Source organism: Opisthocomus hoazin, chromosome 22 (genome assembly GCF_030867145.1).
Source record: "Opisthocomus hoazin isolate bOpiHoa1 chromosome 22, bOpiHoa1.hap1, whole genome shotgun sequence".
Lineage (NCBI taxonomy): Eukaryota > Metazoa > Chordata > Aves > Opisthocomiformes > Opisthocomidae > Opisthocomus > Opisthocomus hoazin.
The window spans coordinates 7946864-7971572 of record NC_134435.1 but is presented as its reverse complement, the minus strand read 5'-3'; the positions used below and the strand labels follow the sequence as shown (position 1 = coordinate 7971572).

Below are 24709 nucleotides of genomic sequence, written 5' to 3'. Positions count from 1 at the left end.
TTCTTGTTTCAAATCCACCTCATCCCATCGATCTAGTTTACAGCAGGTCCCCATCCAGAACTGTACCAGGACAAGCGAGGGGGAAGTGAGCTGCAAAATGGAGGCAAGCTCATCAAATCGCCTCTATTACTGAGACAACTGGTGTCAAAGCCTTCCTTAGCACACACTGTTCAGTTACTGGATGATTATTCGCCAAGCAGAAGAGCATATTCAGGCAATTCATTTACTCTTCTTCCTGCTGTCTCTACCACTCACAAACTCAAATTCACACTTCACACTCCCTCACACAGAAACAAGTATCAATCTCCACTTTCCACCAACTTTCAGGCTTATTGACCAAAACGGTTAAGAGGCTTCTAAAGCAGAAATTTCCTTCTGTAAAAACAGAAGGGAAACCTCAGTGACAGCCTTAAAGAAATCAATATATGCTCACTAGTAGGTGGAAAATTCAACACATTTTCAGTTGCTTAGTACACTTATTTTTAACATCTCCAAACAGTTGGATCTAATTGATCGCTGCAATTTCAACCACCTTCCCTATATAAACCTTTAAACATGCACTCGCTTTAGTTTTCAGAACTGCATCAAGCCCATGCCAACATTTTAATCTCAGTGACAGCCAAAGATGACCCCGATTAAACAACAAAGACTCCACAGCAACATCGTTCTATTTAAGTAATCTTCTTTGCAAGCTTCGGAAAGATAGCTGCATGCAAAAAAACCCCAATGCTCATGTAGTTAAAAGCCTTCATCACTTCATCTTCCATCCTCAGTAAGAACTATTCTGTCTGGAACAATTTACACAGCAGCTCTCGCTACAGTAAGCTGAACATTTCATCCAAGCAGGGAAAGTACGAAGAAACTACAGTACTTGGTGGTGATGTACCAAAATCAAATACCTAAGTCTCCAAAATTCCTTTAAATGCATTTTCAAAAAGCAGCAGTTGTTTTGGACAAGCCAAGATATTCCACTTAGACCACAGGGATGAGAAACCACCCCTAATTGGGTGAATTGGGTTGGTGAATTGCTGGAGAGAGTCCAGCGGAGGGCTACAAGGATGGTGAGGGGACTGGAGCATCTCTGCTATGAGGAGAGGCTGAGGGAGCCGGGCTTGTTCAGCCTGGAGAAGAGAAGGCTGCGAGGGGACCTTATAAATGCTTACAAATATCTGAAGGGTGGGTGTCAGGAGGATGGGGCCAAGCTCTTTCCAGTGGTGCCCAGCGACAGGACAAGGGCAATGGGAACAATCTGAAGCAGAGGAAGTTCCGTCTGAACATGAGGAAGAACTTCTTCACTCTGAGGGTGACGGAGCACTGGAACAGGCTGCCCAGGGAGGCTGTGGAGTCTCCTTCTCTGGAGATATTCAAGACCCGCCTGGACAAGGTCCTGTGCAGCCTGCTCTGGGTGACCCTGCTTCGGCAGGAGGGTTGGACTAGATGACCCACAGAGGTCCCTTCCAACCCCTACCATTCTGTGATTCTGTGAAATTCCTTCAAGTTCAATAGAAGCCAACTTTCTGATACTTTCCATTAAAGGAAGGATCATTTTCTTTTCCTTACAAGAAGATGCAAGCCAAAGTTCATAGCTACTATGGATTTCAAAGTATTCAGATCAATCTTCTGAGTGCTGTGTAAAAATACTGCTTGCTTTTGATTGATGTTTTAGAAAATGAACAGTGGCTTGTCTTTTAATCAGAAATGCAAGGACTGCAGGCTCCATACACAGTACAGAGAAGGGACCTCTGAGCATAAGGACGTTGAGACAGCTGCAGCTGAGGGGCACATACTATCTTTGAGATTTTTTTCTGATGAAGTCGTGACAAGAAACTAGAGCAAGTTGTAGACATAGTGGAAACCTCCTGGATGATTGGGGAAAAAAACTTCTTTGTGGCTCCGGTGAGCAATCACTAAGAAAAGATTCATATTATGACAAGAAACCTTCAGTGTAAACTTTCTTGATAATAATTTATGAGACAGAAAAAATGTCCAACTAAACACACGCAACCAGTAGCTGTACAGCAGCTTCACAGAATTCTGCCCCCCCCCCCCCCAAGTATCTGATACATACATTTTCCAGAGTCACTACATAACTGGCAAGTATTGAAACCAAATCTTGGGCTGAATGTTTCATTTGTTATAGCATATCGATACAAAGAACCATTTTATGCTCCTGTACAAACAGAATCAAACACGAAAACTTCTCCTTTTTGCCAGGCATCAGTGAGAGCCTTTGTTCAGCTGCACAAGAATTCAGTATAACCAGTCCATGCTTAAAAATCAGTGTGCAGCAGTGAATGCTCGCCATCTCAAAGCATGGAGAGATTTGCTGGGAGGATTATATCTAAGCAGTTTTAAACACTAATGTGAAGTAGCAAAATCCAAATCATTAGACTTGCATTTGCTGGGTTCGGCTCCCCGCTGCAGGGCAGTGTGCCATGTCCCTTCAAGCAAAGCAGGAGGGTCCCTGCTCAAGTAGCTACCCATTGATGCCTGCCATCTCTAATCTTCTCTTGGAATTGCTCCCCAGTGCCAGGCAGACTCCAGGGATTTCAATAAGCACGAGCTGGCTTATAATTAAACTGGTCCAAAGCTGGAGAAAGGCTCTTTAGGGGTAACACAGACGGGCAAGGAGATTCCCTTCGGTTACCCTGGGTAGTACAAATTAGATGTGTCATTAACCTTTTTATATAAAGGTACATACCTTGTTCTGAAATACATTTTTACCAAAAAAATCCTCACACAAAAAGCTACTGATAACACTTAAGCAATCCACATTTCCCTTTAAAACGCCGTAGAAAAATTTTTGGCAAAACCTCCAATAATTTCAAACAATTTGGACCACCATTACTCGAGGAACTGCTAACATATAAACAATCCTTATGAGATGTACTGCCTGTTTGGCACCTCCCTGCTTAAGGGGCTATTTCTACTACCTAGTGTTGAGTATTCAGCCCTTGGGCACCCAGCCCATGCTCTCAGGATCTCATCCTCGCTCTCCTGCGTTGACCAGACCAAGAGCTCAGGGTGCTGCGTACTGAATCACATTTTAACAAGGCGTCTACAGCAAAGCACAGATATTTTCCAAACCTCTCTCAGGGTATGGAAAATTGAGCGAACAGTTTTTGTAGCGATGAATCAAACTGTCTGAATTTTGGAAGTCAAGGACACTTGATGCAATTCCCTTGTCAATAATCATGTAGTCCCTCCCCACCCCAAAGCCACGTATCTGAACGTGCAAGCAACATTTTGTAGCAGATACATACATATATATATATAGAGACACACATATATGAATGAAGCTGCCCTTCTGGGCAAGTGTTCAATTCAAAACTATGCAGCAAAGACAAAAAGCACAAAAAAGATCTTTATTTAAAAGTTCTCTAATCCTGAATAGAGTAACTGAAATGTCACAAAAGTTTCTGTAGGAGAGGGCCATGCCATTGTCACTGATGCACAACACACAATGTTTCCATATGTTCAAATACATACTTCATTTTTTTTTTTGCCTTTATGCTGAAAAGTTGCATAGCTTTTATAAATATCAGTTCAGCATTTAGATATATGTTGAAGTAGCCTTTCAAGCAAGTGTCCACCTTCCCGCATTAGCGATAGAGGGCCAGTAAATAACACACCATGCAAAACCATCCAGGACAGTATTTGTTCCAGCCTCCATACGTGCCCTGACTAACATCTGTGCATGTCTTGCAAAAGAACGTTTTCAGCTAGCTAATCCCCTGACAAAGTCAGAAAGTAAATTTTCTTGATTCAGACATTGAACATTTAATTCCTAAGACTTTATTGTCGAGATTTCCTGAGAATACACTGCATGTAATATTTAGAGCTGCTGGCTTCCAAGAGACATTTGTCAAAGCCCATGTAGAAGCGATAATGTCTAAAACATCTGCAGCTGGTTATAATGCATCAGGAAAATAAAATTGTCTGGCCTCAGTACTGTGCCAGTGTTTGAAGGGGGGGGGGGAATCAAAACCATATGCCTGCTCTTAGTTTAGTCTCAAGTGATCTATATTTTATAAGGTAACTTACCATTAATTTTTAAACTCCTATGAATTGAATGCTACTAATTGGACTTCTTGGGCTTTTTAAAAAATACTTTAAAAAACCCCTTCAAATTCCCATAATCCAGCTGGTTTTGATTGTACCAGTCAAAAATCCAAAAATCTGTCTGGTAAGAGGCGTAAGCTCCAGAAGCTATCATAAAAGTGCCATGCCCAGAACACCTCCCTTCACTTCTCCCCCAGAAATAAATTTCCTGCAATTGTTTTTTCCAGGTTATCACCATTATGGGTGCACAAAATGACATCACTTTCCAAGTCATTTACATTGTGGTTTTTAAATTTAAACTCCATCTCAAATAAATAGTGGCTTACTGCTTCAAATCAAGTGAATGACAGCAGGGATTTTAATCCAGTCAGAAACTCAAGTTTGACTCAGGTCTTCCATTCCCTTTGAATGAAAGCCATTCCAACGCGGTGATAGTGTTTTCCTGCTCCAAAGGTTCTTGAGCTATATAAATCAGCACAGATACAAGATACACACATAGTGAGGCTGGAAAAGCACAGCAACTTGCATCACAGGTATCGCTGAGACTCACTGGGCTGCGGACTCACTCCCCGCAATACAACAGGCAAAGTTTCGCCGCTGTGCATACAACCAGCCGCTGACAGGGCGCTCTGGAAAGCCTCTCCCTTCCTCCAGGGAGTGCTTCTGTAGAAGCCTTCAGCTGCCACCAGCTCCACGTGCCTTGCCTCACTTTGCATTTACTCATGCCAAATTACTACATTAAAAAGCCTTCCACGGCTTCGGCTTTGGAGACAACTCAAGCAAAATATTCTGGAAAATCAGCTATTTCAGCTGTTCCTATGGCCCAAACAGGCATTTGTGTATGGAAAGGCTGATGCCATCTGAAACAAGTTGCCCAACAGGCAGGCAAGTGCATCCAATTAAAAAAAAACCCAGCAAGTGTTCAGCACAGCTTCATGGTCTGCGAGCGAAGAGCCTCACTCCCCTGAGGTCAGTCTGCCATCCAGATCCAGAGCAAGAGAACAACGCACTGCAAGAGGAAATCCCCTGAATAAACACATAACTTATGCTTTAGATTGAAGTGGTCCAAAATCTGTGTAAACCTTCCCGAACTGCACCTTCCCAATACATGTCATTTTGTGGGTCAGAGAGAAGCAACTGGCACGCAACCACGTTATTGACTCGTCTTTGTAATGCAAGCAGCTCTTTTTACCTATGCTGCTCTGGAGGAAGCACCTCTCACAAACAAGGAAAATCTGCAAAACGCTTTCAAGAACAGGGCAGGAACAGAAGAGCAAGGCTTGCGCTAGAAAACTGACCTCTGGGTAAGACGTTTTACGAAGAAATTACCTAGTACAGTGATAGAAGAGGCTGAGCGCAACGTATTTTGGGTTCACATCTCCTGGGAAACTTAAGGGAGATAAATCGCCCTGTCATACTTGGTCCTCTTAGGAAAGAAATGTTTTTCTCAGCCCCATAGATTAATGCACTCACTTATTGCCGTCACTGCTTAGTCTCTGATCTCAGTGCAAAGTTCAGAAGAACTGCCTCCCATCCTTCTTTCACAACACAAAAGACATTTCAAAATTTGTCTTCAGCTTTTAAGCGCTCAATAGCCACGTAGTTTCCCAGTAATGCTTTTGCTGACTGACCACTTACAGCAAGCTTTCCTGTTACTTAACAGTAATTGCACAGCAAATATGAAAAGTCATCCATTCCCACTGCAGAACCTTTAATAAGGAGAGATAATTACATGGCTTTTGATACATCAGAAGTTTGCACAGCAAATGGAAAACAGTTAACATTTCAATTATTGTAAAAAATTTTGGGACTATGTCCACAACAACAGTGCTTTCTATAACCATGCAGTTGGCTTTGGGTTGAGTTCTAGTCTGAAATGCTCTTGCAATTTTCAGTCAGAATCTGAACATCAGCTTGATAAGCAGTTTCTTAGCTGCTCATGGGTCCCAGCAGAAGCAACACAAACTGACCAGGTTCAAATTTTATTTTATTAAACCTTTGCAATTTTATAGAACTGAGCAGCAAGATGTCAAAGGCCAATTGCAAGCTCAGAAAGACCTCTCTGCACTGACTTCATCTTTAACCAGCAGCCAAGTCTTCCTAATGCTGGTTGAGTAAGGGGAGACTGAATATCACCTTCTGCAGAAGTTAACTGCACTCACCAGGAAAAGGTGACAATTCTACTGAAGCCCCTAGCTCCTCCAAACTACCTGTAAAGTGCATGGAAGAAAACAATCCATGCAGAGCATGGATTTGGAAAGAGAGCAGACCCAGAGCTCTATTATAAACACATTTTTTTAAGCTATGAACTCCGCTTTACTGTTAGAGAAATTCACTCCAATACACAGTCTTTTCCATCAGATATACAGAATACAGCTAGTTGGTGCGTGCCTTTAAAACCCTAAACCCCAAATTAAAAACCCAAACCAGCAGCACAGTCCAACAGAAGCACTCAATCCACGGTGGTACACATATCTAAAAAAGTCACAACACAGTCTAGGTTTGAGGCTCCGATCGCTATTTTAACGGCAGAGAACCACCTCTTCTCACAGATCTTGGTAGGGACAGATCCAGGACAGTGCAATTTGTCTTTAAAGGCACATCTCTTACGCACTTGTTATCTGCAATCACCTGAACAGCATATTAAATACCTGTAGCACCACAGCTGTGTGAGCTGCCAACAACTCCACACAATGCACTTTTCCTGTAAAGCACAAAACCCACAATGTACAATTACTCAGTATTTTAGAAACAGCCACAGGTTCTGCAAAACAAAACAGCAGCATTTTAGATGGCTGTTAGTCCACTGTCTTACGCAGCACTCTCTAGTCTGACATACCCAGGGATTTTGGAAATGCCCTCCCAGGAACACTAGACATTTTTTTCCATTACCGCTAAAAGACCACGACTATGCAATTACAAATTCCTAAAGAGTGAATTAACGGCAGTGCCAGTTCACAAAAAGGCAAACTGCTGCAAGAAAAAAAGAAAAAAATCATACACTTACTTGAATTTATCTGTAACCCACACACAGCACAATATTACTTTGTAACCCATAACTGGCAGTAGCTCAACTTTGAAAGGAATGTACCGTCAGCTTTCAAAGACTTCTAGAAAATGCCTGGAACATGTTAATAACTTAATTCTGACTTGAAGAAATCTTTAATTAAGACAGCATTTAGAAAGTATTTTCAGAACAATCTGGAATCCTGTGGAATGTGCTAAGGCCTCCAAGGAAGCTTGCTCTGGCCAAGAGCTGAGATCAGTCGTGGCTTAGAGAAGGAAATCAGCCGTCAGAAGTGGCCAGCATCATTCAAGTCTTAACACGCAATTTGCCTGCCGTGTCAGTGTTTGGCACCACAGCCATCTCCGCCTATCCTTTATTGTGTTCTTTTGAGGAGCTTGCCCAGTTTTTTCCAAAAAGATGGCATTACCCAAGTTAGAGTCATACAGGGCTTGACTTAGGAGAATTAACTGCTGCTTACTACTACACTAGCAAGCCACTGCTAATCTGTGCTCCAGTGAAAAAGCAAGTGAATTAGGACAAGGGAGCTTAAGTGCTACTAAAATATGTTGCATAGCACCTTACATCCACAGCTCAGACAGCATTTTCTCACCCACAAGCAAGCAGCAGACAACATCTAAGTCCAGTCCAGATGGCCAAAGGGTCTTTGTCTAGATACCAATGAACTTTCCTTTACTCTGTAGCAAAGGATTATGCATTGAAATATCTATCAAGTATGCGCAGTTCCCAAGAGATTACTTTGATGAGATTATACCCTGTTGGGGTGCTGCTTTGTAACTTCTTGCGACTATAACCTTTCCAAAGTACAGCAGGTCTCCTTCTAGCAATAGAAATTCGAAGATGCCACAGGAGAAGCCACAGCAGAGACACCCTTCTCTTTCTGCACGCTGCCCATCCAACCGATGCCACTCTGTTTTTAGATGGTACATTACACTGCAAGACACCAAAGCACCTTCACATTTACAGTCTGTCATATATACACAAAACTGTTTACATGATAGACTTTCAATCTCCAGCTGTAGACCACTAGAGAAACCCGAGTGACTCCAACACACAAAAGCAAGAGAGGACCCGCAATCCATCACCTCCAAGACTGCTGCTTTAGTGCAAGCACTACCTGCGTCAGCTGCACATTGACCTGCTGCCCAGAACGCGGTTCCCACCTTCGAGCTGGGTGGGTGCCTGGGGAACGCATATTCAGTCCCATGGACTTGAAGCATCCACCTTGCTGATTCCACAAGGAAAAATTAAGACCGCTCAGGCAATCCATTAACATAGATTAATAGTTATGTCAAGCACTGTGTCAGATCCACGGGATACCAGCTGTCCAGTACTACAAAACTGCCAGCATTGCTAGCGTCAGTGTCAAGTGTTTTGCCCAGTGCAGCCCATTCTGCCCGCTGGGTTTGGGATAGGATGTTGTCTGAGGACAAGATGAAGAAATGGACGTCTACTTCCTCTTTTCGTCGAAGTCCCCTGCTCCAGAGAAGCGCATTCAGTCTCATTCCCACATGAGCCTACGCACATTAGTGGCTCTCCTATGGTCAGAGAATATGCAACTGGCAAGAACTACATCAGTTCTCTTACTGGCCTATGTTGGGCTTGAATGTAAACCACCATGAGGGCAAGAATAACTAAAGCAGCATCCCATTTCAGGCTGGGCACACAGCTATACACCAAAGGTGTAAGAGAAAAACTATGACAGTTTGACTGTCCAAGGAATAACACGACCTTCCCTGCCTACCCTTTCAACCCCAAACAGATGAACTGCGAGGATCTCATGTGCAGCAGTCAGAGGATAAAAGGCTCAGCAGCATTCGCTGTGTTCTCTGACTGTGACATCTCAGCAAAGGCAAAGCTGGTAAGCAGAAGCCAACAGCAAAGAAGCAAAAACCTGTGATATTGCAGGACTGACTGAAGTCATGGTACAGGATTACATGGCAGGGATGTACCTAAACTAACTCTTGACTAACTCCTGCTGCAAATTGTGCGTTCCAGGGAGCATTTGTGGCTACTGGTTGAGCTACAATAAATCCCTTTGGAAAGCCGTTCTGCAGCTCCTCTGCTAAAAGGCATTGTTTAATGCTTCCACCATTTTGGCTGCAGATCACAGTAATCTCTTGCATACTCACTGTAGGTTGTCCAAGCCATTCTGCAGACTACTAAGGAGGAAATTTTCACAACGTAAACTAAAGCCAAAATTGCTTTGAACCACAAGAGACATTTAAAACTTGAGGAGCTTCAAGAAATCAAGGGATGTCTTTGCAACTGCTGCCTCTCCCTCCCTGCTTTTTCAAGTATTAGTATTTCTTAAGATTAAGACCTTTTGGAGGAGATTCATTGTTACACCATTAGGTACTAATTGCTAAAGTCAACATTAAATTCACAAGACCAGACATGCAATTAAAATGCTGGATTATAATTCATTAAATTCTAAGAGTAGTCTGTAACCAAGTGGCTTTCACTGTCTCCTCTGCCAACCAGTTCCCTCTTTGAGGGGCCACCGAGAGTTTTGAGAGGCTTTAGAAGCTCTGCATCCTTTGATTTCAAACAAGATCCAGGTGCCTGACCTGATCTCCTCTTTACTTAATTCCTGACTTCTTGCTGACTGTACACAGCACAGACGCAAGAACAGATTACACAGACACCGAACGGTGATGTGTTACACATTGCTCTCATTTAGGAAGCCAGAACAGAGTCCCAACTGCATAATCCAGCAGCTCTGAACACATGCCCAAACTCCTTCATGTTAAACTGACAAAGTTTATAAATAGAATGGAAGAAAATTTTCTTTGGTATTCTTTCCCACCTCCTGAACAGAGATTGCTGGAGCCAACGCACAAGTTTACCCTAACTGTGCATCGTGACACTTCACGAACAAAATACACAGATAGTTTTCGACAAGCTTCCACCAGAAGAGGAGGGATGAACACCATGCCTCACTGCCGATCTTCCAGTGAGAGGCACTGCCCTTCCCAGAAGTCGCAACCTTACAAATAGCCACTTGTATTTACTTGTATTTCTGCTAAAAAACAGACTGTACCTGCAGATACAGCCAAAAGCCCATGTGAACCCATTACTAATGGATCCAGCTTCAATGAGCTCGAAAACTTTTTGCTGAAGACATCCTGTTACTGTGAAGGTGTGACTCACAAATGAGGTAAGCCAGTGCTCCTCTTAAATGTTCAGGTTTTTCACACTTCTAAGGAACTAAAAAGAGATTAAAAATAATCAAGGTTTCAAAGTCAGATACTTTCACAGCTCTGACAAGCTAAGGAAGAAGAAACTGGATCCAGAAATCTCATGCCTGCATCAGCAGACTCAAGTACGAAGCAATTACAAAACCTAGAGAGACACCACACATCAGCAGAACTGAAAGTGCACAAGATCTTTAAACACTGGATTCAGCCACCAGCAAAAATCCAGCTGTCCCTTTCAGAAAGCTGTGCAGTACTTCTGACACAGTATAAAACCAAATTACTGCACTGCTGAGAAACTGCTTTTTTGGTACAAGTACCAGAAAACAACCTACTTTTTAAGGCATTTTCTATAAAGCAGCTTCAGGGAAGGAAAATAAATATACTTTCAGTTGATGTTACTTTATAGGAAGCAGTCTTCCTTTGTGAGTTTTACTTTCCCCTTGCATACTGCTGACTGGGCCTCCTGCATGCTACAGAACTACAAATCAATCTTCATGAAGGCATGATTTTTCCCTAAAGGGCCCAAAGAATTTAATTCTGTTTTTCTAATTATCTCAAGAGTTACTCAAAAGCGAGAACTTTACAGGCTAGCAAAAAACTGACCTCAGTCAGCTTTAAAAAACTCTTAAGTGTAAGGAAAAAATCTACACAAAAAAAAGCATAAGACAGTTAAGTCACAGCTGTAGTGAGCTCAAGACAATTGTTTCATAACTTGGATTTAATTTGAAATAACTTGACTTCTTGCATTATTTCTTTAAATATCAATAGTCAAATGTCTACTCTACAAAAAGCAGCAGTCTAATTTTGATACTAGCTATGCAGCAGCCTAATACATTCTTTTTCTAGTTTTCAGGGATTGTCCAACCTCTTGCGACTTCCCTTAATCCAAATTGTATTGAGCTGCTCTGACAAAAAGATTTCAGATGGGAAAACAAGCAGTTTTCATAAACAAATACTGGCAAAGTTCAAATACAGACATCAATTGCAATAAAGGGAGTAGGGCATTTTCATTTTGCTCCCATTTATATTGAACAGAAAAATTTTGGTGTACTCTAACATAACTGACAAGATATGAAGAATGCGATAAGGCAGGAGAACATCTTTTTACAACACTTGAATGTTGACTACATTTATGATATCGAGGGCTAAATCCACAAGAAACTTTGATATCACAATGCTGTGCATCTCACAGCCCAACCTCCAGCTTTGCGATGCCCACAGTGGGGTCTGTGCCCTTGAGTAAGGTGTAGGCACCTTCAGGATCAAATCCAAAAGAACTGGGTAAGACAGGCCTCTGACCTCTGATTTCTCCAGGTCTTAGGTACATGACCCTTATGTACAAGGTGGCTTCAATATCACATAAGAATCAAACACTCACACCGGTTTCCATGCTTTGATGCCCAAGCTGTTCCTCTCAAGTACGGAGCAGGGGTTATTTGCTATTTTGCACGGTCAAAGCAGGGAGGCAAAGTTGACTGGGTGCTGTAGCTACTGCACTGCAACTCTTGAGTAAAAGCAGTCAACGATCCTTGTGGAAGGGTAGCAGGGGACCATCCTCCTCTCCCTTCCACCCCAGCCCTTTGAACACAAGTACCCAAAGTCCCACGTGGTTCGTGCAGAACTCTGGTCTGAGAGCCGTGCTCTAAATTCAGCATCCTTGACAAGAAGTGGTCAGTGCTAAGGATGGCAGCTGGGCATCACGGAGGAGAAGGTGGCAGGAGCTACTCAGAAGTAAAACGTGAGCACATATACCAGGGGCTCGACTAGCAAGAGGTCTGGACCCAGGACGTCAGGTCTGGAGAGGACTGGCTGGTTTCTGAGGATCACTCTCTGCCTGAGCCCTTAAATCCACTTAGGCCTAAATCCACAGCAAGAGCTGGGTACCAACGTCTCTCACTTCCTAAGGCTTTCCTTTCACTCTGGCATAAACCAAGCATGCAAACACCTGCATTACACAAACAGTGATGGATACGAGGGGCAAACATTTTTCTAAATGAAGAAGAAATTAAGGGAAACATACACAGAAAGGTACCAGTTGTCCTCTCAGTTAAACGTCAACTGATTTGGAAGATGGCATGTCAGTTACATACAGATAACCCTAAAAATAACTATATTCCATTCCTACTGTAAAACCAATCCATAAACTGCTACATTTCTTATGTTCTGTCCATTCAGCTTTTTCTACACACAACCATATTTCTCCCGCTTTCTCCTGCGGCACTGGTCCCACTAATCACTGACATATGCTCCGGCACAGAGCATTTCCTCTGGCATCCCTTAAAAAGACGCACTGTCACCAGAGCAATATAAGTGCTGGCAAATATGGTCTGTCAGGTTTTGTTTTCAAGGACTATAAAAATAGACTTCACTGTGTTAGGCTTCAAAACTCATACCCTCTAGAAATACTTTTAAAAAACAAGTCTTCAAATGACTTATTATTGTTTTCAAATATCCTGAGAGAAAATTTGTAGTTTTATATTTCATTTAACATTTTCAGGTTAAGCCAATATCTGAGTTCTTTTACACAATTGACAATTCCCAGCTAATTCATCTGCAGTGACAGTGCTCTCTGCTCATGTGCATCAATTCACAGCTTCTCAGATGCATTTCTACTATGAGCAGCCTCTTATAAAAATATCAGCACTTGGAAAGCCACCAGACATCACTTGTTCCCAGAGCTTAGGCCTTTCACCCATGATAACCAGTATTATTTTATGCTGACAACAGCTTTGGCTACAATGCAAGGAAAAGGGTCTTGGCATAGATTAAGGTTCGAGACACTTTCTTGTTAGTTTGTAATTGCTTTGCCAAGAACTCCTTCTGTAAGCAGCTGGCCCAAGTTCCTGTTTGCAGAAAATATGCAACTCTGGTGAAAGAAAACCTATTATCTTTTCACACACAGATACTCTGCAGTAATCAAAATCAAGGACAACACTAGCAGGACCTTCACACGTTGCTGCTAAGACTTTTCCAGTCTTCCACATCCCCATTTGCAGAGCACACAACCCACATCTGAAGACCAGAAGCAATCTGGGGCAGAATGGGGAAAAAACCACATTTCTAAAGAGTCAGCAGCAACAGCAAGAAAATGACAACACCGATAACTGGGACAGTCCTCTGGTCTCCGTATGTATATCCAAATCCTCTTCTGCCAGTTTCTGTATCAAAATCCCACATCTTATATTACTTTGCAGATGTTTTTGCAGCTCACTTACATGCCCTCAGAAGCAGGCAAGCAAAATAATTTTGAGATGTTTCACTCGAAACACTTTAGTTGTACCAATATAACTTCTTTGCCGCTGTGAACAAGACCTGGGAAGAGATGTTGGTTTTCTGAAGGGAGAATTTTTAATTTCCGTCTGAATTAGTACCTTGAATCAGACTCCAAAGCAGCCACAAAAAAAAATCAGGCAGCACGCAACAGCAAAACATCAATAGGAATTTTAGATATTTCCACCACAGTAAGCCACAGCCCGAGAATCAAAGAGAAGTGGCAGTCCAGAGCGTATTTGGTGGATCAGCAAAACTAACATAAGCAGGAGTAGGAAAAAAAAGGGTTATTCCTTATTACTTGGCTATCACACACTAAACTCTGGCAACAGGCCACCTGGAAGATAAATGAGAAGACAGGAGATAATCACAGGGTTCACTCCTTTTTGAGATCCAGAATAATCCTGTTGCAGATCGGCTAACATGAACTGACAGTCAGGCTAAATTTAAGTGACCTTCTGTAATGTTACAGAAAATAACTTACTTGCCTAACTGAAGCCCTTTACAACATAGCTATGTCTGTATTTATCTAGCTTTTGGGGTTCTGATTTTCTTTAGTGAGGGAATACATTTTGCTTTTAGTTATGTGAGCTGAAAGTACAGTCTCTAAAGAGAAGCTGCTTTCAAGGAAGCAGAGTTAAGATTAAAGTCAGTCTGAGCAGAAGTGAAAGAGCTGCTCACTCTTTTAAAAATAATAATATAAAAAAGAGCAAACCAAAAAAAATCTCATGGGATGACAGACCTGGTTACGTGGGGTTTTTTGTATCATACCCTAGATGAAAGTCACCAAGACTTATTTTTCAAAGGAACATCACACTCTAAGACATCTTTGAAGACTTAGGTCTAAACATTAAGAACACTCAAACTCTGTTTCACCTGTTTTATTTATTAAGCAACAGCTCATGCTTACTAGTTCCTGTGAAAACTTCTTCTTTGGACTTGATCTGAAGGCTGAGAAATGCTAGGTAAGCTCAAGAAAGAAAAAACCTACCTCTTTTCCATCATGCAGAAAAAGTGTTTTGTTGGTAGTGTCATGAAGTAGGTAAAAGTAACTTCCCAAATGAATGTGAACACAGGTAAAGACAATTTATACAAAGATAAGCCTACACAATCTTCCACTGAGAAAAACAAGACTGGCTACTAGAGGTTTTAAATGTTAGATCTTCCAAATAATCCCAAACACAGATGGAGAAGAGGATGACCTTCCTGTGAAAAGTCACCTTACCTTGCACACGTAATGACAAGCAAAGGATTTCAGGCTTTAGAGATCAAGCAGAGCAGAACTTCATAACAACTTCATCTTGTAAAAACAGTTATTCAACAGGGCAGAAGCAAAGCAGCTCTGCATGTAGGAGGGACAGCTGACAGTGTTTCCAGATAAGATCAAATAAAGCCCTACAACATCACAAGACTTTGACTAACAAAGACAAAATGTCACTCTAATCAGATTTTTGGAAAGGGAGAGTAGTCAAACAAGAAGGTAGTTTTCATTCATGCAGAAAGTTCTTGCAGGAGACAGGCTGATGTACTGTTTGTTAGTCTGCAAATCCTTTATTGTTATTACCAAATATCTCTACAGCAGAACAACAGAGGTCATTTACAGACACCCAAGTTTAAGAAACAAGTTCAAATATTTGTACCTGGAAAAACACCCTTCAACAGTTGTTTGAAATTTAACCACTCGGTTGGTCATTATTTCAGCAAACAACCGCAGTTTGTGTGCATTTCAACAAAATACTCTGAAATGCCTTTTGGAAGTTTGACTTCAGCAGCCACCTTGTGAATCGCAACCACGCACAACAGGTCAAGTTCTCTGTTTGAAAGCTACATCAGGCAAACGTGTCAGGTCACTGCTACATCAGCTACACAGGACATACATGCAAGAAATACATACTCATCTTGAGGGGAGACACTTTGAACAGAAATTCATTACCTCACTGCAGAGGCAATGCTCACCCTAACAAGGGAGGATGCCAGCATTCACTGTTTTGAAAGACAGTCTTTAGAAGTTACTTTCTGCTACTTGTTGTGCTAACTGGGAAGAAAAAAGTATTACAGTGGAAAAATTACTAAGGAGTTGAGACTGGAAGACACAGTTACTGAATAAACATTAAGAATGAACTTTTCCACCAGGCTGGGTGGTTCTGTGCATTCAAGCCTTCGCTGACTCCATCCTCCTCCCCTTCCTTTGCTTTCTATTTCTGGTCAAGGAAAGAATCACAGTACCCACGGGAGTTACACCAACTCGCTTAAAATAAGGTTTCCGTTTTAAACACTTAATAAGTTTAAACTGCTTATCATTTCAGCTTGACTCAGTAATACAGAAAAGCCAAGGATATAGTAATACAAACCAAGTTTTGTAGGGTGCAAATTTTAAGCCATCAGCTACCGCTTAGTAATTGCCTTCTAAGCGTTCTCCACTGTAGCTGTAAGACCTCCGAAAGCTCTTACTCTGAGGAATTTCATCCCTGACTCACGTTGGTGGCAACATGTTTGTATGTTTATATCATGACCTCCAAAAGAGGAAAGTCTGCTGAACGCCACCAGCCATTAGTACACTTAATGAACTGTGTTTTAGTTCAGATGCCTGGATAGAGTTGCAGTAAGACCCAAAGAAGTCCGACCTTAGAAACGAGCTAGATGACATTTCCTCAAGCTTTCTGAATACGCTCATGAGGGACACTACTCACAATAGCTGGCAGCCTGTGTTTCCAAGAAAGCAACAGGCAGAATAAATAAAACATTTTTATTCTTGAGAGCTACAGAAGATATGCTATTAACGGTCATCGACCCTAGAAAGATAACTTATCAAAGTAGGAAGGCATGAAGCAGTATCAGAGGGAGCTGCATGACTGGGATAGCAGAGGTTTCAGTTATAACAACATCAACTGCTTTTCTGCTGAAGCAGGTTTCTTCCCTGGGTATCGGCAGCACTGGAACTCTGCTTATACTCCACTGTAACTGTGGTTAAAAAGCCTTAATTATAGATATATGCTCTAGAGAGCTTGCTCTGAACCCTGGAGCTAAGATTAGACAAAATGGAGGAACTGCAAAAGGGCAGAGAAAAGAGCTAATGATCTAGAAAGAAAAGCAAACCTAAGGACCAAGAAACGGTAGACCTCCTTTCTTTGATGCTTCAGTTTAATGCTTTATCAAGTTTATGAACAATAAGGAGACATGTCAAGTGACACAGTTGTTATATTTTAGGTGGTGTAGAGGACTTCGGCTGCAGAGCTGCCAGCAGATCTCTCACACAGTAGAAGTTACTCTTCTACCCAGGCATTTGAAAAGAAGGGGCTGCCTGGCAACTTACTGTGCTACATATTGATTTACTTACCTGTAGCTTTCTCCAATTGTTTGCCAGACCCTTTAAACCTAACAAAAGAGGCACAGCCCGACATGTCAGCCATAATTTGATATCCAGTACTACTTATATTCTTAACAAAACTGCGCAGATAAACACTACTGTTCTTGTTACCTATCCATCATCTAACCAGGGTAACACAAAATGCAGGAAATACCGTCACGAGTGTCGGTTACAGTGATAGAAAAGATACCATCACCACTGAGAGGTTATGCCTCATGTTGAATAAAGCAGGACCGATAACACTTCCTAGGTGCCTGGGTTGTAAGAAGTCATGAGCAGCATGCCAGATCTGAAGGTAAAACCATAAGTAGACTTTTAGAGAGATAACGGAGAATTTGAAAGTTTATTCATCACAAACAAGATGAAAGGCAGTCCAAAACCAGAACATATAAATTTTAAATTAGAAAGGGGAGGGGGCTACTATCGCTGGACTCAGAAATAAAGCATCACGTTATTATACTCCTGCAAGACTCAAGTGTCAGGATTTATTCAGGAGTCTGTGAAATCTGATAAACATATTCACACTTTCTGTTAACTGCTAAAAATCCCAAGTGACAGCTATCGCTTTTGCAAACAATCTGGGACGCGAAGTCAAGCCAGAGTGTCTTTTATACTTCTCTCTAGCAGCAGAGGAATCCCAGGCCAAGCTGTATCCGGAAGGAATACATGGCTGGCCAAACTGCGTTGGGACTGACCGAAACCGTTCCGTCCAGCGACGTTAGCTCGGGTTAAGACAAAGTGCGAGTGTGTGGCAGAAAGGCTATAACCCATTTGATTCCAGAACAGGAACAGACAGATACATAGTTAACAAAAAGTAACATTCAGTTTTAAAATAATCTACCTCAGTCTGACTGAAGTAACATTTAAACCATATTTAAATACATGATTGTTTAAATAACCTTTAGTGTTTGCGTGCTATTACAGTCAGTATATCCCATCAGAATATTCAGTGTTTAATCCATTCAGCCATGGAAAACTTCCTTTCCAGTCTTCTAGTAAAGGTGATCCAGAAGAAAACCTACACACACACTCAGGTTACTCAACCTGAGAGTACCTACTACTATGAGAAGCTTTCATACGCACAAGTCACTGAAGCCACCTTTCTCCCTGTGCCTACACAGTACCATGCATTATTCATGCTACTATCAAACAATTTAAAGCGGCGTAACCTAGAGGTTACTCTACAGAGCTAACAGGATGGAAAACAGGAAGCGTGATGGACACTAGAGAGAGCGAGCCCCCTCCAATGGCAAATATCACAGCGGCTTTGTTTACATCAGCATTTACACCACCTTGAAGGACCATGAAACTCGGCACAGTGCACTCCACAAAAGCCTACCAACGACAGCTCTGCTAAAGTCAACAGGATACCATGCCAGCAGGTTGAAACGCATGCTTTCATATGGGTTCAAAACAAATTTCTGCAGCACATTTTCTTTTTTCTAGTGATCTTTCAAGCACACAGTGGAATACCTCCTACAAACTCCTCATGCACCCCCACCAGCTCTCTCCTTCCCAGAAGGAAGCTGAAGACTTGCCCACCTGTGTCACCCAGTATAGCAAAAGGTTGCAAAGAAACAGCAGCAGCATGCAGATTGCTTTCACACCTGGATAACAACTTCCTCAAAGTCAAAGTTCAGCAGGATCTATTCTTACACAACGTAAGTAAGGATACAGTTGGCTCCACAGGGAAGCAAATGCAAGAGCGAGAGGAAGACTAACTGCAGTTCTTTGTCTTCTTATAGTGATGCCTGCAATTGTATTTAAACAGGCACTGGGAGACAATACTATACAACTGGAAGTCTGGCTGATAGCATTTTTCTGCCTAATTGCATCAACACTCCTCACTGGTGGTAAGAAACTTTCACTTAGTTTATCAGTCCACTTCGTCAATACGTGGCAGTTATCGGCCAGGAAATTTGTAACTAGAGTCGCTCTTAAATCTTGCTGTCTCCCACGGTTTGATCCACGTTAATACAGGAAAAACACACAGCTCTAAAGATCACTGTGAGATTGTGGTTTCCACCAGCATCCTAAAAAGTAGTCCAGATGCCAGGAGCCAAAAAATTTTCCTGCTGAGATCTTCCTTCCATGAAGAAATGTAACCATTGCAGGTATTAGGAACTACATACGGAGCATGTTTGAATTGAGAAACACAAAACCGCTTGTCCAGTAACAGGAGCACCTGCTCCAAGACAAATAAAACCTCCCCTAAAGAGCAGCAAGTATAATAAACCTTTTATTTTCACACAGCATAGGAGACCTAGAATACATTCCATTTGTTCATTCAGCTCTGTGTTGCCATTACATTGAAGATCACCAGAAGGAATAACAAGACCTTGAGCAAAGACCACCAAAAGCTCCAGTTTCTTAACAGACATCTTTTCCAAATTGTACTTTGCACTTCACAAGTGTGAGATGGTTTAGCCACTTCATGTTCACTTCAGTTCACTTTGCTAATCAGAAGTGTGGTCCACACTTCTCTAGTCCAGGAAAACCTGCTCAACTCACAAGCACGCTGAAATGATGAACTTTAGAGTAGCCCATACTGGAAATCACTCTTAAATTTAAAAGAGGCTTGTTCAGCTCTAGCACTTGCACTTCAGTCCTTACATAGCAATTGTTTTACATTTTGCTCAGCAAAACAAGCTTTTCAAAGTTTGCTTTTATATGAGCTGATGAGTGACTAGCAAATACAACTTCCCATCCCCAGAGTTCAACAGCAGTAGCAAGGTCTAGGGCAGGACTGGTCTAACTGCCAAAGAAACCTGCCTAGGAAGTACAGTAAGTCGGGCGTTCTATTTACCTCTGGCTGGCAGAGAGCAGAAAGATTTTCCTCTCACTTTTCCTAAGCCCTTCTCCCTCCCTCCCCAGCCTTGGCAGCACAGAGCCTGCTAAGCCACCCTCTTCCTTATTAGCTTTCGCCAGCCACAACATGAAGCTGACAATCCTTGACAGCTTCATAGCTGCCCCCAGGTCAGAATGGCAAAGCCGATCATCTTCCTCTGCTGAGGAGGACGCGAGCAGCAGCAGCAGTGTGGAAGGCAGCACAGCACCGCTCCCCACTCAGCTCATCATCAGCTCTATGAATTCAGCAATACCGGCTGGAAGCCTTAAGCTTAACTGCACTACAGGCAAAGCTTGCGACCCCATACTTTCCAAGAAGACCACTCTCACAAACCACTTTTCAATCACAAGCTTGCATCTGGTTTCTCATTCACAGCCTACCAGCAGGCAGGTCCATCCCACTTCAGCCGGCTGGCAGCAGAGGGCACCACACAATCACCTATGTGATTTACAGACTTCCATCACGCTCGCGAGTGGATTTACAGAGCACTAATTACTACTACGACAAGCTACAGGGTGACTCCATAAAGCATGTATCATATCAGATCAAAATGCACGCAGAGAAAGGCGGCTAATTTGCCACAACGCTTTTAGCCGGCAATTCAAAGAAAGAGACCTTTAAGCTTAATATCTCTCCCAGTTCAAACGCCACGTTCCCTAACAGCAGGTATCACGCCGAGTGCGGCTCTCCAGCCTGACCAGACAGGTACAGAGCGGTATTTCTGCAGAGCATTGGAAGCCACGCAAATACTTGCATTAACCCAAGCACCACCACCAGCCCACAAACCAGCTCCTCTGTGTTTGACGTAAACATCAATCGAATGTTTCAGCTAAGGATGTCCGACAGCCTCCGAGGCAGACAGCTGAGATGCACAAGACAAAAGGAATAGCTGCATTTCTCTTGCTTTTTCCTGCCCCCCCACACCTACACATCATATGTTTTTACTTACTGAATACTTGTTAAAAAAAGAAAAAGATGAAACTACATAAAAGTCAATCTGCATTACATGAGCATACTGATATACACATACCGGTGAGCAAAAAAATACAATCATGAACTATAAGATGCTTCTAAGCTAACATTTTTGCTGTCACCAAAAACACTTCAGTACCTTGATACCATCATCTCCGTCTAAAGCCACGACACCAGCCAAACCTGTTACACACACCACGGAAAAAAGGACTTCCTAGCTCCTATCATCTGCTGAGCGACTGTACATGCACACCGGTAACGGACACTTCTGAGCATGCCGCTGTAGTGAAGAGTAACCCAATGCACCAGCTTTCCTGAAGAGATCTGCAGCACGACCTTGAGGCCAAGACCTTGTCGACTTAAGGCCATCCCTTCTCTGAGGAGCAAGAAGTAACCAACAGAGCTGCGGAAGAACAAACCCAAAGGCAGAAGGAAAGAACACAGACCTAATCCACCTTAATAAAGCAATACGTTATTTTCAGTCACCGTAATGCTTCCCCTGAACACGTAAATACAGAAGCAATTAGCTGCCTAGGCACTTCTACAGAAACCATTTAGCATAATCTTTCCTAGAATTTATTTACACAGCTGCTGATTGCTTATTTTTCTGACACGTTTGTTTCAGGCACTAGAAAGATTAAACAAGGCACAATTGCCTGCACTGATACTTTGCCATTCCGAAGGTAACATGCAGCACAAGGCAGGCAACAAACAAAACTCGTAGCAGGTTTCAAACTTCAAAATTTTAGAATCACAACTCTGTGTTCTAGGAATTGCTTTTTAGTTTTAATTCAGCTGTTTCTTAAAATCTTTCCGTCGCCTTTAGCTGTTACTCTGAAAGATAAAATTACTGATTGAAACAGCAGACACCGTTTAAAGAGAAAGCACGAGCCTGGGCAGAGATTTCATTGAAAATCTCAATTCTGTATCACATCCGAAGTGTCCTCAATTCAAAGATTAGCCTACATAAGAATGCAAATTAATGCCAGAAACAGAAGAAAATATTTTCTGACTGCTATGAATATGGTTTTTTATGATATAGCCTCCTGTCATCTAAAGTTTTGGTATTAAGAAGTCAGCTCTTCCTAACAGCTCCATGAACAAGCAGACAAACAACATATTCATTTACAAGCTGGAAGTTGATCAGTAAGTACAAAAACCATGAATGTCTGTCAAGACCAAGTAAGAGAGGCTGGAACCACTGCATCTCAGGATGCCCAAAAAACTCTCTGCAGTCAGCTGGCAGATAACTCTATGACAACAGTAAAAAAAAAAGGGAAAAAAACCCCCAAACAAAAAAAACCCCACCAAACATTCTGCTTCATCTAAAATTATTTTTACCAAGACAGCCAGTTGTCCTTTAGGGTATGTTTTTCCTTGCTCAGTGTAACAAAAGCTATCGTTTCAGGTCCCAATCCTTCAAAAAAATGGGCATATGATACAAGTATATCTTCACTCACAGACCCACTGCAGCCCATAACTCCACGTTAATTAGACTGGAAGATGAAGCCTTCAGCCTAAAACCCTGATTTAACTATGATTTACACAAGTGCAGAGAGGTTTTATTGCGAATTCTCCTGTAAGCTGCACAGACATTTCCTGCCCAGCTCAACACCATCAAAACAAAATCAGATCTCAATTTACTGACAGCTGCCATACTTTCAACAGACATAAAGAAAAACGGAGTCAACATTCTGTACAACACAGGCAATATGGGATATCTAAATACTCCGAACATACACAGAAATCAGCAGTGATATACTGCACTGTAGGAACTGCCTGGCTTACAACTACCCAAAACACACAGTACAAGCACAATTTTGGAAGATGAAAACTAAAAAGTCAGCTTATCACTGGTTTTTTTTTTTAGATTTAACCAGAACTAACTGCTACCTCCAGCCAGGAACTTTGAAGCCTCCTAAGAATAATTACCAATTTCTTCCTCATAACCTCTGGAAGACATATGATTTTACAGTGGTCTTCATTTCGCCATAACACCGTACCATGTGAAGCTATGGAGCAGTGGACTACAGAGCTCAATTTTTATCAGTCATGCAAAACAGATTCCCTGTCTCCAACAGAAACACAAGCATAAGGCAGTAACATCAGGAACTCCAGGCACGTAATGATCACCGTGTGCGTTACAAGGATTGCTGTGCAGGTTTGAGGATCTGCTACAAATTTATGTGTTACGGCAGGTAACAGCTGACCCCCTTCTCTAAGAGCACAGGATATAAAAGTATATGATCACGGTTATACCTAAACTTGTATTAAATGCTTGCATTTGAAAAAAACGTTTCTTCTGGGAAGGCAGAGCTCAGTCTCAGCCAGACTACACCTCTCTGAGATCTTTCTTTCCCTCGGAGCAGAAATTGTCACAGTGGGTTTCTCCACCTTTACAGCGCAGTCACAGCGGCAAATCTCCGAGGAGGGAAAGATTTAGACAACCACGAGTTTTAAGTGGTTTTGAACGAGCAGAACCTGATGGAGTGGCAGCCGAACTGATAGTTACACAGTGACATTTCAAGCTTTCAAGTCCCAACCATTCCTAATGCTACAAAGCCAAACCCAGCGGCGGATAAAGCAATTACGTAGCCCAAAGTGAACGCAGCTAAACTGAGCTTCCAAGCGTCCGACTTGGGCGATCCCCCCGTGCTGTCCCAGACGCTAAGCAGGAGGCTTTGCCTGTTACATTTACTACCAGACCAGCGGGACGAGGAAGGAACGTGGCCGCCTGCTGCGACAGCGTCAGGCCGCGCAGCCAGCGGGCATCCTCTGCCCGTCTGGGGTCAGCCTCCCGCTCCTCCGCTCCCAAAGCGGGGTCGGGACGCAGGGGTGACCCCCAGCTCCAGCCGGTACGTCCCGCTGGCTGTTGCCTCTGAGAGGACCCAGAGGTGACGGGCGCTCCCCGCACCTTCCCAAGGCAGGCGAGGAGAGACGGCGCACCCCGGGGAGACAGAACCGCCGTCCCCTTCTTCGCCATGGCGCGACAACCTCCTCCTCCTCGCTCCTCGGGGCGCAGACCTCGCTCCGCTCCCTTACCCAGATCGCCCAAACACGGCAAGCGGGCCCGCCGCTCCCCGGAGGGACCCACTCGCGTCCCCCCCCCCCCCCCCCCCCCCGCAGACAGAGCGGCGGCTCCGTCCCGAGGGGCGCCGAAGCCCACCCGCCCCCTCCGCGAACCCCCCCCACCCCGCTTCCCTCGCCTCCCCCTCACGCTCAGCCCCCCCCCACCGCCGCCACTCACCGGCCCCTCGCCGGCCGCTGCCCCCGGCGGCCCCGCGGCGGCGGCCCCCTCCCCGCCGGCCGCCCCGCCGCCCTCCAGCTGCCGCTCGCGGTAGAGGGACCAGAGCCCCACGTTGGGCAAGAAGACGAGGGCGGCCAGCGCCAGCCCCACCGCCTGCAGCAGCCGCTTCTGCTTCCGCCGCATCGGAGCCGCCGCCGGGGAGGAGCAGACGGAGGCGGGGGGGGGGGGGGGGGGGACGGAGGGAGCGCGGCCCGGCCCGGCCGCCCCCGCCGCCGCCCTCAGCGAGCGCAACTTTCCCCCGCGCGCGCGGCGGCGGCGGCAGCAGCGCGCGGCAACTCCGGCACTTCCGCTCCGCTCCGCGCGGGGGGCGGGGAGGCGTGGCCTCGGAGGCCCCGCCCACCGCCGCCGGAGGGCGGCCCCGGCCCGTCGAACCCGCACCCCGCCCTCCGCGCCCGCTCGCTCCCCGCTAATGAGCCTCCCTTAATGACTCGCTAATAACGGCCCCGCAATGAGCGGCGTTCCCCGCGGCCCCCGCGCCGCAGCAGCCGGCCGGGCTCCGATTGCCGCTCTCCCGAGAAACCCGAGGGGGTCTGCGAGGCGTGGGGCGCGCCGGGACGGCGCCGCACCGGGGACGCCGGGGGTGGGGGAGTCGGCCCGCGGGGGCTGTGCGGGGCTGTGCGGGGGGGCAGGGCGGCTCCGAGGGGTGCGGGTGGTCCCC

At 44.1% G+C, this 24709-nt stretch overlaps 1 protein-coding gene across 1 annotated transcript in view; it reads right to left on the bottom strand.

Moving 5' to 3' along the window:
- The window catches only part of GALNT10 (polypeptide N-acetylgalactosaminyltransferase 10), a 91579-nt gene extending 67390 nt beyond the window's left edge, over window positions 1-24189 (bottom strand). Inside the window, exon 1 of the mRNA XM_075441516.1 lies at window positions 23992-24189. Coding sequence (XP_075297631.1) covers window positions 23992-24174 — 183 coding nt within the window. The 5' untranslated portion in view covers window positions 24175-24189. The remainder of the gene's footprint in view (window positions 1-23991) is intronic.
- Window positions 24190-24709: the final 520 nt, after the last annotated feature.